The sequence below is a fragment of a genome, unplaced genomic scaffold (assembly GCF_019419815.1).
Source record: "Pyrus x bretschneideri cultivar Hongxiangsu unplaced genomic scaffold, Pyrus_bretschneideri_v1 Contig16, whole genome shotgun sequence".
Taxonomy (NCBI): Eukaryota; Viridiplantae; Streptophyta; class Magnoliopsida; order Rosales; family Rosaceae; genus Pyrus; species Pyrus x bretschneideri.
In genome coordinates, this window is record NW_025999457.1 from 4,038,853 (window position 1) to 4,058,215 (window position 19,363).

Consider the following 19,363-nt stretch of genomic DNA (forward strand, 5'->3'; position numbering starts at 1 on the left):
ATACTCACCTTACAATAAGCTACTTAGGAATGCTTCTGGCTGAGAGCAATTATGGGCCATATTCGAAGCTTTTACAATATTTACCTCATCGTTGACATCTCGATGACAATCTATGAAGATAACGTAACATGCATCGAACATCTCAAGAAAGGTTACATTAAAGGAGATAACACCAAGCACATTACACCGAAATTCTTCTTTTCACATCAACAGCAAGAGCATCTAAAGATTGAAGTCACGCAAATCCATTCACAAGACAACCTGGCAGACTTCTTCTGCAAATCACTACTGAATGCGACATTTCAGAAGCTTGTTTAAGGAATAGGTATGCGTAAACTTTCTGAGTTGTAACATTGTTAATTCTCTTTAGAATTATGTCATACTCAGGAGGAGTATCTTGAAGCATACTAACTTGATCTTAATGTACTATTTTTCTTACGATTAGGAGCATTTCTCCCTTTTGGTTTTTGGTACCTAATAAGGTTTTGACACCCTTGGGTTGATCATAACCCTGATGATATCCCGTAGACGTTTCATTTGACTTTGCATTTTCCATGCATTTTTCCTTAGACTATGGGTTTTGTCCCTACTCAGGTTTTACCATAGCCATTGGGTTTTTTGTGAGACTTAGATCCATATGCAAGTTCTTACTTTGTTTGAGATTAGCGTGTTCCCATAACCAATGCCGATGAGTTGACTTCCTCAACTCTACATGATGTCGAATCTAATTGAGTATTTATGCACTCAAGGGTGAGTGTTATAAACATTGTATTAAAGTGTAATTGTGTAAATCATAATTAAAATTGATGCTAGTTATTCTTCCCTATTAAGACTTGTATTTCTTGGAGGTGAAGGATTCTTCCCTTCCATACTACTATAAATAAGAACACTACATATGATGAATAACATATCCTTTGCGTAACCTTACGAACACATGTCTCTCTTTGTCCGTTATAAGATAAAATAAGCCACAACATGATAGTCCATGTGGCATTTTAACATTTTTTAAGATTTTCTCTTCACCATATATACCAAATTAAATTATTATAATAAATATTTTAAATGAAAATAATTAATTATATTTAATAATTAATTGAAATTTTTTTAAATTGATGTCAATTTGGTAGAAAGTTACCAACTCATGTCATGCCAGATTAGATTTGGTTTTTCAATTGAAAAACATTATTGCTGCCTTTTTTTACTGTTAGCATTGATTTGAACATTTTGACATTTGTTTTGAAGATGCGCTTAATTTGTATGATTGCTCATCCCCATTTGGTCTATGTTGAAGAGAATTATAATATTTTTTTTTTCCATATATAATCTCAATAAAGGGGTTAATCTTAGGGGGGGAAATAATGAACTTTAAACCAGTTAATTCGAGCTTTTATAGAATAAAATAAATGCTTTATAGATTTATGAAAATTGAACCATTTGACTACAATGATTCTAAAAGTAAACATGAGAGATAGTATTAACAAAATTGAATCCCTTTGGTCATTAAACATATTTGAAAATCTCAATACCTAATTTGACTTTTACATCTCAATATGAGCTAACGGCGTTTGCATTTTGCTATTCTCAGAGAAAGTAGAACCGGATGCAGCAGATCCGAGCTCGCTTCAGTCAAACGACGTGAATGACCCTTTCCCCATATTGTCTGGCAGTCAAAGTCTTCTTCCATTGCATACCTCACCACACTCCTGTCGTCCCTCCTCCTCCTTAAAACTCACCCAACTATCTCATCTGACCCACCGATGAACTAATACCCAAAATCCACCACTCACCCAAAAATGGCGCTCCAAACCCACATCCGATTTTCACTCCTTCTCTTGATCACCTCTCTCCTTTCCGCCGCCGTTTCCGCCGCCATCACAATCTCACCAGGCTCCTCTCTCTCCGCCGCTACCCTAAGCACCACCTGGCTCTCGCCAAGCGACACCTTCTCCCTTGGCTTCATCCCCTCCGACCCCCCCACTTCACCCCCTTCTTACATCGCCGCCATCTCCTACTCCGGTGGCGTCCCCGTCTGGTCCGCCGGTGCTGGCAAAGCAGTGGACTCCGGTGGAACCCTCCAGTTCCTCCAATCCGGTACCCTCCGCCTCGTCAACGGCTCCGGCGCCACTCTCTGGGACTCCAACACCGCCAGCCGCGGCGTCTCGTCGGCAGAGATTGACGATTCGGGCAACTTGGTCCTCCGAAACGGTACCGTTACCGTCTGGTCCAGCTTCGACAACCCCACCGATTCGATCGTCCCCGAGCAGAACTTCACTGTGAGTAAGGTTTTGCGATCTGGGTTGTACTCGTTTAAGCTTGTTAAAAATGGGAATCTTACACTTTTGTGGAATGATAGTATTGTGTATTGGAATCAGGGATTGAATTCTTCTGTTAAGGCGAATTTGAGTTCGCCTACTCTAGGATTGCAGTCCATTGGTATTCTGTCAATTACTGATCCAAAATTGTCCACTGCTGCTATTGTTGCTTATAGTAACGATTACGCCGAAGCCGGTGATATTTTGCGGTTTCTGAAGTTAGGGAGTGATGGGAATTTGAGGATTTATAGCTCTAGTAGAGGTAGTGGGGCTATAACTGAGAGATGGGCGGCTGTTACTAATCAGTGTGAGGTTTTCGGGTATTGTGGGAACATGGGAGTTTGTAGTTATAACGATTCTAATCCGGTATGTGGATGTATGTCTCTTAATTTTGAGCTTGTTGATCCCAAGGATAGCAGGAAAGGGTGTAAGAGGAAGATGGAGACTGAGGATTGTCCTCAGAGTCTGACTATGTTGGACTTGGTACATACTCAGTTCTTGACGTACCCTCCTGAGACGGAGTCGCAGATTTTCTTTGTGGGGATATCGGCCTGCAGGTCGAATTGTCTTGTAAATAGTGCTTGTGATGCTTCTACGTCTTTGTCTGATGGCACAGGGCTATGTTACTACAAGACACCAGGTTTTCTTAGTGGTTATCACAGTCCAGCTATGTCCAGTAGTTCATATATCAAGGTATGTGGACCAGTGGTCCCAAATCCGTCATCTTCAATGGGGACTGGTGACAAGAAAAAGGATTGGAAGTTGCGTGCTTGGATAGTCGTTGTTGTGGTTATTGCCACCCTCTTTACTTTGATGGCATTGGAAGGTGGTTTGTGGTGGTGGTTTTGCAGAAACAGTCCTGCCTTTGGTGGATTGTCTGCTCAATATGCGCTTCTTGAGTATGCTTCTGGTGCACCGGTTCAGTTCTCGTATAAGGAGCTCCAGCGCTCAACTAAGGGATTCAAGGAGAAGCTTGGGGCAGGAGGATTTGGAGCTGTTTATAAAGGCATTCTTGCTAATCGAACTGTTGTTGCAGTTAAGCAACTTGAGGGGATCGAGCAAGGGGAGAAACAGTTCAGGATGGAGGTTGCAACAATTAGTAGCACCCACCATTTGAATCTGGTGAGGCTGATTGGTTTTTGCTCGGAGGGGCGCCATAGGCTTCTGGTATACGAGTTCATGAAAAATGGGTCCCTCGATAGCTTCCTTTTCGCAACACAAGAGCAATCAGGAAAGTTGTTAAATTGGGAGTCTCGGTTCAACGTTGCCCTTGGCACTGCAAGGGGGATCACATACCTTCATGAGGAGTGCCGAGACTGCATTGTGCATTGTGATATAAAACCCGAGAACATTCTGTTAGATGAGAATTACAATGCCAAAGTGTCAGATTTTGGCCTCGCAAAGCTCATTAGTGCAAAGGACCACAGGTATCGAACCTTGACGAGTGTTAGAGGTACTAGAGGGTACTTGGCACCAGAATGGCTAGCAAATCTTCCAATAACTTCCAAATCTGATGTTTACAGTTATGGTATGGTTTTGCTAGAGATAGTAAGTGGGAGAAGGAATTTTGAAGTTTCTGAGGAGACAAATAGGAAAAAGTTCTCCTTATGGGCTTTTGAGGAATTTGAGAAGGGTAACATCAAAGGAATTGTCGATAAAAGGTTAGTCGACCAAGATGTTGATATGGATCAAGTGAAGAGAGCGATTCAGGTAACCTTCTGGTGCATACAGGAACAACCATCTCACAGGCCGATGATGGGAAAGGTTTTGCAGATGCTGGAAGGAATTACAGATATTGAAACTCCGCCAGGCCCAAGGGCTGCCATCGAAGGGTCTGCCGGTGGAACCATCATGAATGTGAGCAGTGATATCAGCACTCTATCCACTATTGCAGCCTCAGCCCCAGCTCCCTCCTCATCTTCATCATTGCAAGTTTCAGGAGTATCGCCGCTAACATCAGGGAGGAATACGGAGAAGGCAACTGCATCCCTTATACAGTCAGACGCAAATTGAATTTCATTTCCACACCTGTTTCCTTCTTGTATTCTACCTCTACTTATCCAATTCAATACAGTGAAACTAGGAAGTCGTAGTGTTAGTTTCATATTAAGACAATATTTTTGATTTGTTATCGTGTAAAATTGTTTATAATTGTATAATATCAGATGAAGTTCATTGAAGAAACATGTAAGTTATGCATCCAGTGAGAGAACTGGTATTATCAAAACTTCCAAATGTTTTTGAACCCATAATTGGCCTATCGAACATTGAATATCAAGCTATACTTCTGGAGAAGAATTGCTCGTCTGCCATGAATTTCCTCAGTAAGCCAGGACAACTTCATGGCAATCATGCTATTGCTTTTAATTTTTCTTTTCCTAACAAGCAGTTTGGAACCTCGGGCTTTTAATCTCCTTCTGCAGTAAGCTATTATATTGCATTTACACAGCTACTATAAAGACAATTTTTCTTGTCAAATACACCATTTAGTTTCTTTTAAGCTGTACACTCTGGAGCTGGCATTTTGCAGGGCATCAAGATCAAGTGGATATAAATGGGATGGCATTGATGGTTGCACCTGCATTGTTATGTAAGGTATCATGTCTTGTTTTTCTTCTTACCTCATGTGCTTTTCCAGAAGCTATTTGATGATCCAAAGGATGATGACTTGCTATTTGTGTTTTGGTTGTAATTCTACAGAGTAAATGACCTAAGGGTACAAACTTAAACTCAACATCCATACTTTGTGGTTACATTGTGAGCAGGTATTGGTGTTCTGTGTTTTTGTTTCTTGTTTACATGTTAATATTTACCAACTGCATCCGAGTGTGCATATTTTGAAATGTTGGCGGCTCATTACTCGAGGATTTTCTTTCGTAAAAGAACCCCTTATGCTTCACCATATGTTTCATCATGTAACTGCTAGCTATGAAGGAACCTGTAGTGAATTATTCTTTTGAACTTGTTGAAATATAGAAGGGTCTCTTTAATAATCACCAGCATTTGGTTTCGCTAATCTCTAGTTCTAACTGGAGCCAATTTCTGGGGCTAATTAGTTTTGTGGTATATGGTATAGAAAGAAATTATTGATTTCAGAATTCAGTTGACTCTTACCAAGAAGATTTAAAGGTCATAGTCAAGCTAGTCTTCATGCCTTTATGCTCTAACATGTGCAGAGATTTTGTGTTTTATTTGTTAGATAAATGTACAGAAGGTTCCGCTTTGATTAATGGATTATTTTCTTTGCTAATGTGAATCTGTGATACGCTTAGATAAGCAGTTAGGTATTTATTTTTTCATACGAATGAGATGTAATGTGAATTAAAATTTTCTTTTTACAAGGGCCAATATTTCTGGATTCATCATTCATATTTAATTCCTTATCTCCTAATTAATCTTTTAGTTATGTGAGCTCTTATTTCTGGTTTCTGGAGCGAATAAACCTTTAATTTCCTTTGCAATTGTGTGTTTCAATAATGTGTATATAATTGGCTCTTCTAGGTTGTACCCAATCAAGCTTGGTACTTGGTAGTTATGCATTCGCATGTCGTTCATGAAGGTTTCGTCATGTGCATATTTCTTCCTTTCATAATATTTTTATCTAACGTTTGTTATTGCCCAAATACTACGTCTTTGTTGATTTTTTACTTTTTCAAAGGATTAATGTGAAATGCTCTGTGGCTGATTACTTGGTGCCCTTCTTTTGTAAAAGGAGCCCTTGTCTTTAACCATGTGAGACATCATGTAAGTTTGTAACTGCTTTGCTAGGAGGGAAGCATGCAAGCGGTTTAGGAAAAACTGTGTGAAAGTAAGGTTCCTTTAGTGAATCATTCTTTTGTATTGCTAAGCGGTGCTATGTATATATTATATAAACAGTGTACATCAGTCATTCTATACTGAATAAGCATGATCTTCTTCTCCCTCTCTTGATATTTTGCAGCATACGATTCATGGCATAGAAAGTTATTTTTCATTTTGGAAGTTTGATTCCTCATACGAAGTGATTTATAGGCCATAGCCGAGATAGCCTCCATGCCTATTCACACATACAAAAGTTTCTGATTAAGTTGTTAAAGTTCTGATGTACAAAATGCCTTTCATTGATTGATTGATTATTTTTCTCCTATGTTGAAAAGCGCGGAAAAAATTCTCTGTAATCAAATGCTAACATTTCATCGTTGTTGATAGCTATTAAGTGTTGACAGTGACTTGTTTGTGAGTATGGTATGCCTTTTTTAATAGAGTATGCTTCTACAAAATTGCTTATGTTTGTAAAACGATTTCATTCACTCTATGATTATTGATGGATGTCGATGTTGTTAAAAGCCATCTTATAAGGTTTGCATGTTTGTCTTGGTATGCTACCGATGTTGTTGGTGCCTATACAGAGAATGTGATATTTCATCGAAGGCACTGAAGTAGACAACATGGCTTTCACAACATTCTTTTTCGCATTATTATTGCATTTTGTGTGTCTTCAAGAGTTGAGGCTAAAGTTTGGTCTTTCAGTGACATGATCCAAATGGTGACTTTAAAACTATGGTGTCACTCATTATTCTGATTCTGCAGCTCAAATGCTACTCCTGAATACTGTTACAGGTGCCCTGCATTCTGAAGTTACCACGGAGTTTTCTGCTTTTGCTGCTCCTGCAGATGCAACCTTTTCAATGCCGGTGGATGTTAAGAGAAATTCTACCGTCGTTTTTGGTCGAATAAAAGGTCTTGTTCTTGTTCTATATAATCTTGCAAGAATGTATCAGGCGGAACAGAAAGCAAATTTGTGGATCTGTCTCCAACACATACAAGTAATTTTTCATCCCGACGACGTTCATTTTGGCTCATGTTGGTACTAGTTTTTGTTGGCTTTCACTTGTACTAATTGCTCCACCAGGACCACCACAACTTTCGAATAATTTCCTTTCAAAAGGAGATCGTACCCGCTGCACAGTAGACCCATAAATCAGATTTCTTAAATATGGAAAGAAAAGAGTCAAAACATAAAATAAGAAAAAACACAAATAAAAAAATGCATTATTTTGAACATGGATATACAAGGACTAATAGAATGAAATCCTCCTGTGCATATATGTCCAAAGGCTAATTTATTGATTTGTCCTTCAAAACTGTCATAATTGAATCATTTCACCTCACTTACATTCAGGCTGACAGAAATATGGTAATTTTAAAAGTTTGGTTGAAGTGTCGATTTAGTTTCTAAATTATAATTTTATGTATCATTCTGGAATAAAAAATTTCATGTACCAAATGTTGAAAACTAAAAAAAAATTAAGATTAACCCAAATTAAAAAGACAATGAAAATTAATTTTTTTTCTCGCCTTGGTGTGGCATGAAGACAAAAACAGCAACGAAAAATGGTCTTTTGCATGGCAAATGAAGAAGATTGATGCACAAGGGGAAACAAATATCCTCTAGCTTTCTCTCTCTTGTAGGGTAGAATAAATTGTTCTCTGTAGTTGATTTAATACCTACTTAAGGTAGACTTAAATAGACTTTGGAAGTGATTTATTTCCCTTTCCTAATGATCTAATTTCCAATTAAAGTGAGAATCTATATCAAAATAGGAAACAATCTTATGTTTCCTAAAGCAAGGGAAGATCTCTACACATGTTGCCCTTTCCTGCGAGTAGCCCAACAAGTGTGGGGGCATTTGTGGAGCAAAAAAAAAAATCAAGAAAATTATGGAGGTGACACTTGAACTTTTGGGTTAAAAAGACAAAATTACCTTTAAAGCACACTGGAATTCCCACGTGGATGCAACGGACAAGAACGACTCAATCAAGGAAGAGTCAAAAGGTGATCAAAATGATATTTATTTAAATATCTCTCACCATTCCTCATCAAATCCTTATTCAAAAGGTAAGTCCCAAATTTCCTATTTATTATGTGAAATAATATCTTGCAATTATTCACCCAATTACACCATATATGGATGTCCACTATTCTCCAAATAGGGTCGGCCACTCCCCTATAAATAGCGTTATTATCCCAATAAAAAGCTAAGTCATTTGCTACCCACAAACTTCTAAACACACTCTTTTCAAAATTCTAACTTTGGCATCAGAGATTCTTTAGCCAAGGCACCCCCATTCATCGTGAGCGCGCGAGGCTTTTGGCCTTAATCTTAGGTGTTATTATTTTGCAGGTGCATATTCGTCAAAGAAGAAGATAGCGGAAATTTACATCCACATTCGTGACATGCTAAAATGCAAACTCCCACTTGTGCATCATTACATATTTGAAATAACCAGAAGATAGTTCATTGCATGATCATTTCATTGCTATCATATCAAAAATATTGTTCCATTGCCTAAGAAACCCTACAATTTTTTGTCGAATACAACTTAATAAAAGGGAAGTAAGGTATTAAAATGATCAAAATAACTCTAAACACAAGTCTTGCATATGACTTATATTGAATGGAAAACTTAACGGAGTTAGAGGAAGATGACAAATTAATTATTTCAAAAAATTGGTATGACAAATTGTTTAAAATTTTAATTTATATGACAAATTTAAAAATACGTACAAGTTCATATGACATTTCAAAAATTTTCCCAAAATAAAATCTTAAAATTATGAATTAGAACAACTATATATATAGTAACCCAAAATCTAATTTTAAATAAAAACTTAACCACTCATTTCTAACACGTGCAAGAGCATGAACGTGAAATTTGTGGTCGAGTTTTTTAACGTTTTTTTAAATTGTGAGTAAGTTAAATTTAGTCCAATTCATTTTGAAATTTTAAGATCCGTCCCATAAGCAAGAAGATGTCAAAGACGAGTCACATTTTTATTAAAAAAAAAAAAAATAGAGCATTATTATGACTTACTCAAACCCTAATGAGACGCAGCTTGAATACATTAACATTGACATGTTCTAATTCATTGTACAAGTGAAGAAAAAAAACTTGACTCTAAGGAGGAAAGGAAGACAGGATTTGCTGCTAAACTCAACTGGACTAAGAAAGAGTCATTTAGTACTGCGGTCTGGTGGTATTTATTTTCACTTGTAAGTGAGAGGTTTTAGGCTTTGAGACTAGAATCGAACTTGAGACCTCTCATTTACAAGTAAAAAGGAATAGCACCAGACCGTACTACTAAGTGACAGTGTAGATAATATTGTTTGTTCACAAAAAAATAAAAATTGGACCAAGAAAGACGTGTAATTTTGTGAAGAAATAAAAGAGAACACTTAAATTGTAAGAGACTCATTGTTTCCAATAAATTGTAAGAGACTTATTAAACACTTAAATAAACATACATTATATGTTTGCTCCCCATGTTTTCATTATGTTCCAATACTTCATAATATGTATGTCATTCTATTTTTTAGTTTATAATGAAATTATATATATATTAAGTATAAACAGACACTTATTTACACGAAATACAATAGATTTACTTAAATTCGCCTAGGCGCTAGGCCCCAACCCACTGCCCGACTAGCGTCTAGCGTATTTTACAACCTTAATATTCAAATCTTCTTTGAGATAGTGTAGTAGTGGTTTTTTTTTTTTTTTTTTTTTTTTTTTTTTGTCTTTTGCTAAAAATGTTCAAGCATGTTTGTTGTTTATTTCTTAGGATGGTTTGTGGTGCAATTTCATTCAAGCATGATTCCAGAATCGAGAATCTGCATGGACACAACAATAGCAAAATCAACTAGCCCAACTAGCCCTTTCATGATTTCTTATTTAAGAAAAGCCAGCAAAGTAGGTACTTCTGAGTTTAATATCAAATTCACATTCAAAGCTTAATTTCCCTAAATTGACAAAAACCTTGAAGCAGTATAACCATGAACACTGTTTGTGTGCTGAAGACAAAGGGTTTAAATTTATTTTTAGGAAATGATGAAGACTTGAGGTAGACTTTGTGTGGAGTGTATGAAATGTGCAGGTGTGAGGGTAGTTTCGATTAGTACGTTGGGTGTATTAAGATAATTTTTAGTTTCAAGAGTAAGCATATAATGTTTTAAATATGTGGAATGTTTTCGTCAATATACGAAGTGTTAATAAAATAATTCTAAATCATAAAGTAAAGTGTGAGATAACGAGAGAGAGAGAGAGAGAGAGAGAGAGAGAGAGAGAGAGAGAGGAGAGGATTCTTCTTCGAAATAAAAAAATTGAAGTCCGGGAAAACAGAGATCCGACAGCATCAGTCAGAAGTTGTCAGGTCCAGCAGCGTGCATCAGTCTGTCGAGAGTCGTGATCTTCCCGAATACCCCGATTCCCTCACCCTTGCCTTTTTAACCAAGCTTTAACGCGTTAACTCATGTCCAAGTTGAAGGCTGGACTCTTTTTGCTCTAACCCCAACCCACGTCTTCAATTTTTGAGAAACTACTTTCCCTAAATAAAAAAATTATTGACGGCTGGAAACCACACCAACTAAAAGTTAAGGAATTTAATAATGATTTGGTATTTTAGTCAGAAAATATAGTGCTGCATTTTAAAAATCACAAAATAGTACGAGTGATTTTTGGTACTGTTGAGGTTAATTTTAGCATTCAAAAATGATATGTTTAATTTTAAATATAAAATTTAAATTTGATAGTTTACAAGGCACTTTGATATCTTTTAAGATTTTTTCTTCGTCTATATATCAAATTTAGTTAGGCTTATTGTATTAACATCCTACATATTTAATACACCTTACACTTACTTTTTAAACAAAAAATTATCTCAATACATCACATTTACTAATCAAATCTACCCTCACACCCCACACATTCCATACACCCCACATACCCCACACCAAAATCCAGCTCAAGTCCTCATCTTGTAGCCAAAACAAAACAAAACAAAAAATTTGAAGTCTTTGCACATTTGCAACCTCTAAATAAAACTTTGTGAAAAAGAGGAAGGGGAAATGAACATTTGCAACCTACACATATCAGTTTTGACTACTGTATTCTTTACTTATTGCTTCTTCTTTTCCAGAACTGTGAAAAATCACTTCGGTTCGATCAGTTCATCAATACCCATATCAGTTGTAGTCTTTAATTCATGAATAATGCATTACAGCAGATCAAGAAACTACATCATTCAAATTAAATTAAGAATAACTAAATAGAGAATGAACAATAAGGGAAAGAACGGAAAAAAGTCAAAATCTTATTAAATGATTTGGGGTGCAGGAAGACAACAATGTTTTTTTTTCTTTTTTTTTTTTAAACTTTTTTAGGGCTTAAATAGTCATTTTATACAAGTCATTTAACATTAAATATTGAGTGGGGGTGTATTCAACAATTTGTGGGGTTCTAATAAAAAAAACCCTTTAATTATTATAATAAGCATTTTAAACAAAAATAATAATAAAAACGGAAAATTCTATTCTAATCCTTGTCTAAGATTACTTTTTGAATAAAATCTTATCTAAGATTAAAAACTAATTCTAATCCTTGGCATTTAATTGTAATTTTTTAATATTAAATAGGTTGTAATAATTATTGAGTTTTTTGTTTGTAGGTTATATATTGATTCCCATAAATAATAAAAATGTTAATTATCATTGATAGTTATTATTAAGTTCCCATAATAAGAAAAGTCATATTTCATGATATATTTTTTATTGTGGTCGAATTTCTCCATATATATGTATATGCATATTACGTACATATGTATGTTTAGATACTATAGTTACGTACTGATACATTTGTACCGACATATTTGTACGCCGATACATTCGAATCGAAAGTTATGCACCGATATATTCTTTCCGAAACTTACAAACCGATACTTCTGTACGTATGAGTAATATAAGGTACCTAAAGTTATGTGTCGATACTTCTGTACCTATGAATAAAATAAGGTATCAAATGTTATGTATAAATTGATTTTGTTTTGTTGTTGAATTTGTTTGATAATGAGAATTTGAATTTTGAATAAATTTTTATCTATTAATATGATTAGAGCCCAAAATAAAAAATATAATTATGGATGGGTAAAGAATTTCGAATGGTAATTTTATAAATAATAAATGTGTTATAATTACTTAAATATGGTAAGTTTTAAAAATAGGGATTTATATTAGATTTTGAAAATCATTCATGTCAAAATCTAAAAACAATTTTATCGAAACCTTACAATCTAAAAGCCCCTAATAAAAATGATTAATTATATTTAATAATTAATTGAAAAAAATTGAAGCTGTCATTTTGGCAGAGGGTTACCAACCCATGTCATGTCACATAAAATTTAACTTTTAAGTTGAAAAACATTGTTGTTGCCTTTATTTTACTCGTAGTATTGACTTGAACATTCTGACGCTTTTTTGAATATGCTTTTAGATATCAATTTTCTCAAACGACCAATCTTCCTTAATTTGTATGATTGGTCATCCCCATACAATCTATGTTGAAGAGAATTATAATATTTTTTTAATATTTAATCTCACTAAAGGGGTTAATCTTAGGGGGAAAATAATGAACTCCAAACCAGTTAATTCAAGCTTTTATAGAATAAAATCAATGCTTTATTGATTTATGAAAATTAAACCATTTGACTACAATGATACTAAAAGTAAAACCGGATGCGGTAGATCCGACCTCGCATGAGTCAAACGCCGTGAACGACCCTTTCCCCAGATTTTTTGGCAGTCAAAGTCTTCTTCCATTGCATACCTCACCTCACTCCTGTCCTCCCTCCTCCTTAAACTCACCCAACTTTCTCCCCTGCCCACCCACCCACCGATGAACTGATACCCAAAATCCAACACTCACCCAAAAATGGCGCTCCAAACCCACATCCGATTTTCACTCCTCTTGATCGCCTCTCTCCTCTCCGCCGCCACCACAATCTCACCAGGCTCCTCTCTCTCCGCCGCTAACCTAAGCACCACCTGGTCCTCGCCCTCGCCTTTCGACCCCTTCACCCTCGTCCCCTTCACCCTCGGCTTCATCCCCTCCGACCCCCCCACTTCACCCCCTTCTTACATCGCCGCCATCTCCTCCTCCGGTGGCGTCCCCTTCTGGTCCGCCGGTGCAGGCAAAGCAGTGGACTCCGGTGGAACCCTCCAGTTCCTCCAATCCGGTACCCTCCGCCTCGTCAACGGCTCCGGCGCCACTCTCTGGGACTCCAACACCGCCAGCCGCGGCGTCTCGTCGGCAGAGATTGACGATTCGGGCAACTTGGTCCTCCGAAACGGCACCGTTACCGTCTGGTCCAGCTTCGACAACCCCACCGATTCGATCGTCCCCGGGCAGAACTTCACTGTGGGTAAGGTTTTGCGATCTGGGTTGTACTCGTTTAAGCTTGCAAAAAATGGGAATCTTACACTTTTGTGGAATGATAGTATTGTGTATTGGAATCGGGGATTGAATTCTTCTGTTAATACCAATTTGAGTTCGCCTACTCTAGGATTGGAGTCAAGTGGTATTCTGTCAATTTCTGATCCAAAATTGTCCACTGCTGCTATTGTTGCTTATAGTAGCGATGCTGCCGACTACAGTTATGCTGCCGACTACATGTTTCTGAAGTTAGGGAGTGATGGGAATTTGAGGATTTATAACTCTACTAGTGATAGTGGGGCTCTAACTGAGAGATGGGCAGCTGTTACAGATCAGTGTGAGGTTTTCGGGTATTGTGGGGACATGGGAGTTTGTAGTTATAACGATTCTAATCCGGTATGCGGATGTATGTCTCTTAATTTTGAGCTTGTTGATCCCAAGGATAGCAGGAAAGGGTGTAAGAGGAAGATGAAGATTGAGGATTGTCCCCAGAGTTTGACTATGTTGGACATGGTACATACTCGATTCTTAACGTACCCTCCTGAGACGAAATCAGAGATTTTCTTTGTGGGGATATCGGCCTGCAGGTTGAATTGTCTTGTAAATAGTGCTTGTGATGCTTCTACGTCTTTGTCTGATGGCACAGGGCTATGTTACTACAAGACACCAGGTTTTCTTAGTGGTTATCACAGTCCAGCTATGTCCAGTAGTTCATATATCAAGGTATGTGGACCAGTGATCCCAAATCCGTCATCTTCAATGGGGACTGGTGACAAGAAAAAGAATTGGAAGTTGCGTGCTTGGATTGTGGTTGTTGTGGTTATTGCCACCCTCTTTGTTTTGATGGCATTGGAAGGTGGTTTGTGGTGGTGGTTTTGCAGAAACAGTCCCGCCTTTGGTGGATTGTCTGCTCAATATGAGCTTCTTGAGTATGCCTCTGGTGCACCGGTTCAGTTCTCGTATAAGGAGCTCCAGCGCTCAACTAAGGGATTCAAGGAGAAGCTTGGGGCAGGAGGATTTGGAGCTATTTATAAAGGCATTCTTGCTAATCAAACTGTTGTTGCAGTTAAGCAACTTGAGGGGATCGAGCAAGGGGAGAAACAGTTCAGGATGGAGGTTGCAACGATTAGTAGCACCCACCATTTGAATCTGGTGAGGCTGATTGGTTTTTGCTCAGAGGGGCGCCATAGGCTTCTGGTATATGAGTTCATGAAAAATGGGTCCCTTGATAGTTTCCTTTTTGCAACAGAAGAGCAATCAGGAAAGGTGTTAAATTGGGAGTCTCGGTTCAACGTTGCCCTCGGCACTGCAAGGGGGATCACATACCTTCATGAGGAGTGCCGAGATTGCATTGTGCATTGTGATATAAAACCAGAGAACATTCTGTTAGATGAGAATTACAATGCCAAAGTGTCAGATTTTGGCCTCGCAAAGCTCGTTAGTGCAAAGGACCACAGGTATCGAACCTTGACGAGTGTTAGAGGTACTAGAGGATACTTGGCACCAGAATGGCTAGCAAATCTTCCAGTAACTTCCAAATCTGATGTTTACAGTTATGGTATGGTTTTGCTAGAGATAGTGAGTGGGAGAAGAAATTTTGAAGTTTCTGAGGAGACAAATAGGAAAAAGTTCTCCTTATGGGCTTTTGAGGAATTTGAAAAGGGTAACATCAAGGGAATTGTCGATAGAAGGTTAGTCAACCAAGATGTTGATATGGATCAAGTGAAGAGAGCGATTCAGGTAACCTTCTGGTGCATACAGGAACAACCATCTCACAGGCCGATGATGGGAAAGGTTTTGCAGATGCTGGATGGAATTACAGATATTGAAACCCCCCCAGGCCCAAAGGCTGCCATCGAGGGGTCTGCCGGTGGAACCAGCATGAATGTGAGCAGTAATATCAGCACTCTATCCGCTACTGCAGCCTCAGCCCCAGCTCCCTCCTCATTTTCATGATTGCAAGTTTCAGGAGTATCGCGCTAACATCAGGGAGAAATACGGAGAAGGTAACTGCGTCCCTTATACAGTCAGACCCAAATTAAATTTCATTTCCACACCTGTTTCCTTCTTGTATTTTACTTCTATTTATCCAATTCAATACAGTGAAACTAGGAAGTCATAGTGTTACTTTCAAATTAAGACTGTTTTCGATATGTTATCGTGTAAAATTGTTTATAGCTGTATAAAATCAGATCAAGTTCATTGAAGAAACAAGTGAGTTATGCACCCTATGAGAGAACTGGTATTATCAAAACTTCCAAATGTTTTTGAACCCATAATTGGCCTATCGAACATTGAATATCAAGCTATACTTCTGGAGAAGAATTGCTCGTCTGCCATGAATTTCCTCAGTAAGCCAGGATAACTTCATGGCTGTCATGCTATTGCTTTTAATTTTTCTTTTCCTAACAAGCAGTTTGGAACCTCGGGCTTTTAATCTCCTTCTGCAAAGCTATTATATTGCATTTACACAACTACTATAAAGACAATTTTTCTTGTCAAATACACCATTTAGTTTCTTTTAGGCTGTACACTCTGGAGCTGGCATTTTGCCAGGCATCAAGATCAAGTGGATAAAAATGGGATGGCATTGATGGTTGCACCTGCATTGTTATGTAAGGTATCATGTCTTGTTTTTCTTCTTACCTCATGTACTTTTCCAGAAGCTATTTGATGATCCAAAGGATGATGACTTGCTATTTGTGTTTTGGTTGTAATTCTACACAGAGTAAATGACCTAAGAGTACAAACTTAAACTCAACATCCATTCTTTGTGGTTACAGTGTGAGCAGGTATTTGTGTTCTGTGTTTTTGTTTCTTGTTTATGTGTTAATATTTACCAACTGCATCCGAGTGTGCATATTTTGAAATGTTAGCGTCTCATTACTTGAGGATTTTCTTTCGTAAAAGAACCCCTTATGCTTCACCATGTGTTTCATCATGTAACTGCTGGCTATGAAGGAACCCGTAGTGAATTATTCTTTTGAACTTGTTGAAATATAGAAGGGTTTCTTTAATAATCACCAGCATTTGGTTTCTCTAATCTCTAGTTCTAAGTGGAGCCAATTTCTGGGGCTAATTAGTTTTGTGGTATATGGTATAGAAAGAAATTATTGATTTCAGAATTCAGTTGACTCTTACCAAGAAGATGTAAAGGTCATAGTCAAGCTAGTCTTCATGCCTTTATGCTCTAACATGTGCAGAGATTTTGTGTTTTATTTTTTGGATAAATGTAAAGAAGGTTCTGCTTTGATTAATGGATTATTTTCTTTGCTAATGTGAATCTGTGATACAATTAGATAAGCAGTTAGGTATTTATTTTTTCATACGAATGAGATGTAATGTGAATTAAAATTTTCTTTTTACAAGGGCCAGTATTTATGGATTCATCATTCATATTGAATTTCTTGTTTCTGGAGCGAATAAACCTTTAATTTCCTTTGCAATTGTTTGTTTCAATAATGTGTATATAATTGGCACTTCTAGGTTGTACCCAATCAAGCTTGGTACCTGGTAGTTATGCATTCGCATGTCGTTCATGAAGGTTTCATCGTGTGCATATTTCTTCATTTCATAATATTTTTATCTAAAGTTACAATCACTTATGCAAGCGTTATGCTTCTTATATGGATGTTTGAATCTGCATATCTGTTTGCAGGTAGGGAATGAGCTTGGTTGTGGGAAGCCATACAAGGCGAAGTTAGCAGCGATGGTGGCATTGGGATGTGCATTTGTGATCGGCATCATCAACGTGACATGGGTAGTGATTTTAAGAGGGAGGTGGGCAGGCCTCTTCACCAAGGACGAGCTCGTCAAAGCCTTGGTTGTATCAGTCAAGCCAATCATGGGGCTTCGTGAGTTAGGCAACTGCCCCCAAACCACTGGCTGTGGCATCCTACGTGGCACGGCACGCCCGGCTGTGGGTGCCCGCATTAATTTGGGGTCGTTCTACTTCGTGGGCATCCCTGTGGTGGTCGGGCTTGCCTTCTGGCTCAAGGTAGGGTTTGGCGGGCTCTGGTTCGGGCTTTTATCTGCTCAGGTGGCGTGTGCTGTGTCCATTCTGTATGTTGTGGTGGCAAGGACTGATTGGGAGGCAGAGTCGTTGAAGGCGAAGATGCTGACCGGGCTAGAAATGGGTGACTGCAAAAACGAAGGACAAGGGCATGAGAAAGGTGAAGAAGAAAGCAAAGGGTTATTGATGATAAAAGGTGGAGATGATTTTATTTAGAGGTTTTGTGTGAGATCTTCGTCGGAGACTCTACTTTTGTTGACCGTGCAGTAGTAGTTTTAACACTTTTTTATTTTATTTTTTATGCTGACTATTTGGTTAGTTGGATTTTAAAAAGCTAGAGTTTTGATGGGCATTGCAGTTTGCAATGTCTCACTCGCCCGCCAGGGTCCAGCCAAGTTTAAATATGGCCTACAGTCCTACTTTTAGGATTTTTTTTTTGGTCCATAGCAACTGTATTATTTGTGTCTAATTTTCAAAACTCGAGATGTAGAAATTTTTGAGTTTGGTTGCTCGGACAATATCTCTCACGTATGATTACAGACACTAAACAACGGGGCGATCCTAGACAAGATTTACATGGTTGTACATGTTGCCGTATACAACGGGCGAATAGAAGAGCTTCCCCATGGAAGCCCTAGCCAAAAGTAGAGACTTGGGGAACAAATAATAGTTCATCGGGCATTGGAGACGAGTCATTTACACTTTGGTGGGAGATGAATCGAGCCTTCACTCGTTCGTCGCGATAAATATGATGGGAGTACAATTTCGGAGGAGCATATATGATGTGAAAGGAGAGTTTGATTTTTAAAAGCATATGTGGGTGTTCAATTACTATGGTTCAAGATGGATTGAAAATTCCAAATTCTGAATCCCAATATTTCCGATTCTAAAATTTTTCGAAACAAATTGGATGGCAATTGGAAATGGTAAGTGCAAATAGGGGAGAGAGAGAGAGAGAGAGAGAGAGAGAGAGTGAAGAGGAAAACTCCCTACTATTATATTTTAAATATGAAGAGTATAATCATACGCATTATTTATTCTTGCCTAATATGATTTATGTCATACATGTGGATGCAAATTTCCACCTTCTTCTTCTTGGACGAAATTGCACCTGCAAAACAATTAACATCTTAGGTTAAGGGCAAGAGCCTCATGCGCCCACAATGAATTTAGGAGGGGGGTGGGGGGGGGGAGGGGCTTTGGCCGAAGAACCTCTGATGGCAAAATTAGAATTTGAGGGAAAAGTGTTTAAAGAAATCTGGAGAGTTTGCAAGAGAGTTAGAATTAGGTTTTTGGAGAAATAAGGTGGTATTTATTAGGGTGTGGCCGGCCACTTATGGTGGTTTTTTGGTGTAATTGCAAGATATTATGTCAAAATAATATCTTGCAATCAATTAATTTAGGTAATTAATCATATTTTGAATGAATAATTGAAGGTTACCTTGTGGAGAGGATTTGATAAGGATTGATGAAATAGGTTTTGAATAAATACCTATTTTGATCACTTTTGACCTTGATTGAGTCGTAATTGTCCGTTGCTTGTGCGTAGGAGTTCTGGTGCATCTCAATGGTAATTTTGTCTTTTTAACCCAAGAATCCACGTGTCGCATCCATATTTTTCTTGATTATTTTTTGCTCCACAAATGCCCTCACACCTGTTGTGTAACAGCCCGTTCCTAAAAATTATGATTTTTATAATTTTAATAAGTGAAGTTACAAAAATGCTCTTCGAGGTAAAGTGTTGGCTTTTGTTGATTGTTGTGTCATGTTACGTAAGGTTCATTTTCTTAGC

The 19,363-nt window shown here is 37.8% G+C and overlaps 3 protein-coding genes and 1 long non-coding RNA gene across 8 annotated transcripts; all 4 read left to right on the forward strand.

Annotated features, from left to right (window-relative positions):
* Window positions 1–1,793: 1,793 nt before the first annotated feature.
* LOC108868443 (G-type lectin S-receptor-like serine/threonine-protein kinase At1g34300) lies at window positions 1,794–4,557 on the forward strand. The gene has a single exon (XM_018651597.2). It carries the CDS (start codon window positions 1,794–1,796, stop codon window positions 4,323–4,325), a length of 2,532 nt encoding a protein of 843 aa, XP_018507113.2. The 3' UTR covers window positions 4,326–4,557.
* Window positions 4,558–4,922: 365 nt separating this feature from the next.
* Window positions 4,923–7,143, forward strand: LOC103964090. The gene is made up of 2 exons (XR_007257166.1): window positions 4,923–5,077; window positions 6,912–7,143. It is a non-coding gene; the product is annotated as an uncharacterized LOC103964090 (long non-coding RNA).
* A 5,758-nt stretch (window positions 7,144–12,901) lies between these two features.
* Window positions 12,902–17,355, forward strand: LOC103964091 (G-type lectin S-receptor-like serine/threonine-protein kinase At1g34300). Of its 5 annotated transcripts, none has more exons than XM_048581007.1 (4): window positions 12,902–15,565; window positions 16,075–16,179; window positions 16,287–16,351; window positions 17,218–17,353. In XM_048581007.1, the coding sequence occupies exon 1, from the start codon at window positions 13,059–13,061 to the stop codon at window positions 15,513–15,515; it is 2,457 nt and encodes an 818-aa protein (XP_048436964.1). In that variant the 5' UTR covers window positions 12,902–13,058; the 3' UTR covers window positions 15,516–15,565; window positions 16,075–16,179; window positions 16,287–16,351; window positions 17,218–17,353. The 5 variants fall into 5 exon arrangements, with proteins under 5 accessions (XP_048436964.1, XP_048436967.1, XP_048436963.1 ...); XM_048581010.1 differs by having other exon boundaries at window positions 16,075–16,174; XM_048581006.1 differs by having other exon boundaries at window positions 12,903–15,565; window positions 16,085–16,179.
* On the forward strand, window positions 16,358–18,091 carry LOC103940037 (protein DETOXIFICATION 54). The gene has a single exon (XM_009350109.3). The coding sequence runs from the start codon at window positions 17,164–17,166 to the stop codon at window positions 17,785–17,787; it is 624 nt and encodes a 207-aa protein (XP_009348384.2). The 5' UTR covers window positions 16,358–17,163; the 3' UTR covers window positions 17,788–18,091.
* Window positions 18,092–19,363: the final 1,272 nt, after the last annotated feature.

Bases quoted from the DNA above. Each gene is read 5' to 3' on its own strand.
- LOC103964091 (XM_048581007.1), top strand. From the start codon at position 13,059: ATGGCGCTCCAAACCCACATCCGATTTTCACTCCTCTTGATCGCCTCT.
- LOC103940037 (XM_009350109.3), top strand. From the start codon at position 17,164: ATGCAAGCGTTATGCTTCTTATATGGATGTTTGAATCTGCATATCTGT.
- LOC108868443 (XM_018651597.2), top strand. From the start codon at position 1,794: ATGGCGCTCCAAACCCACATCCGATTTTCACTCCTTCTCTTGATCACC.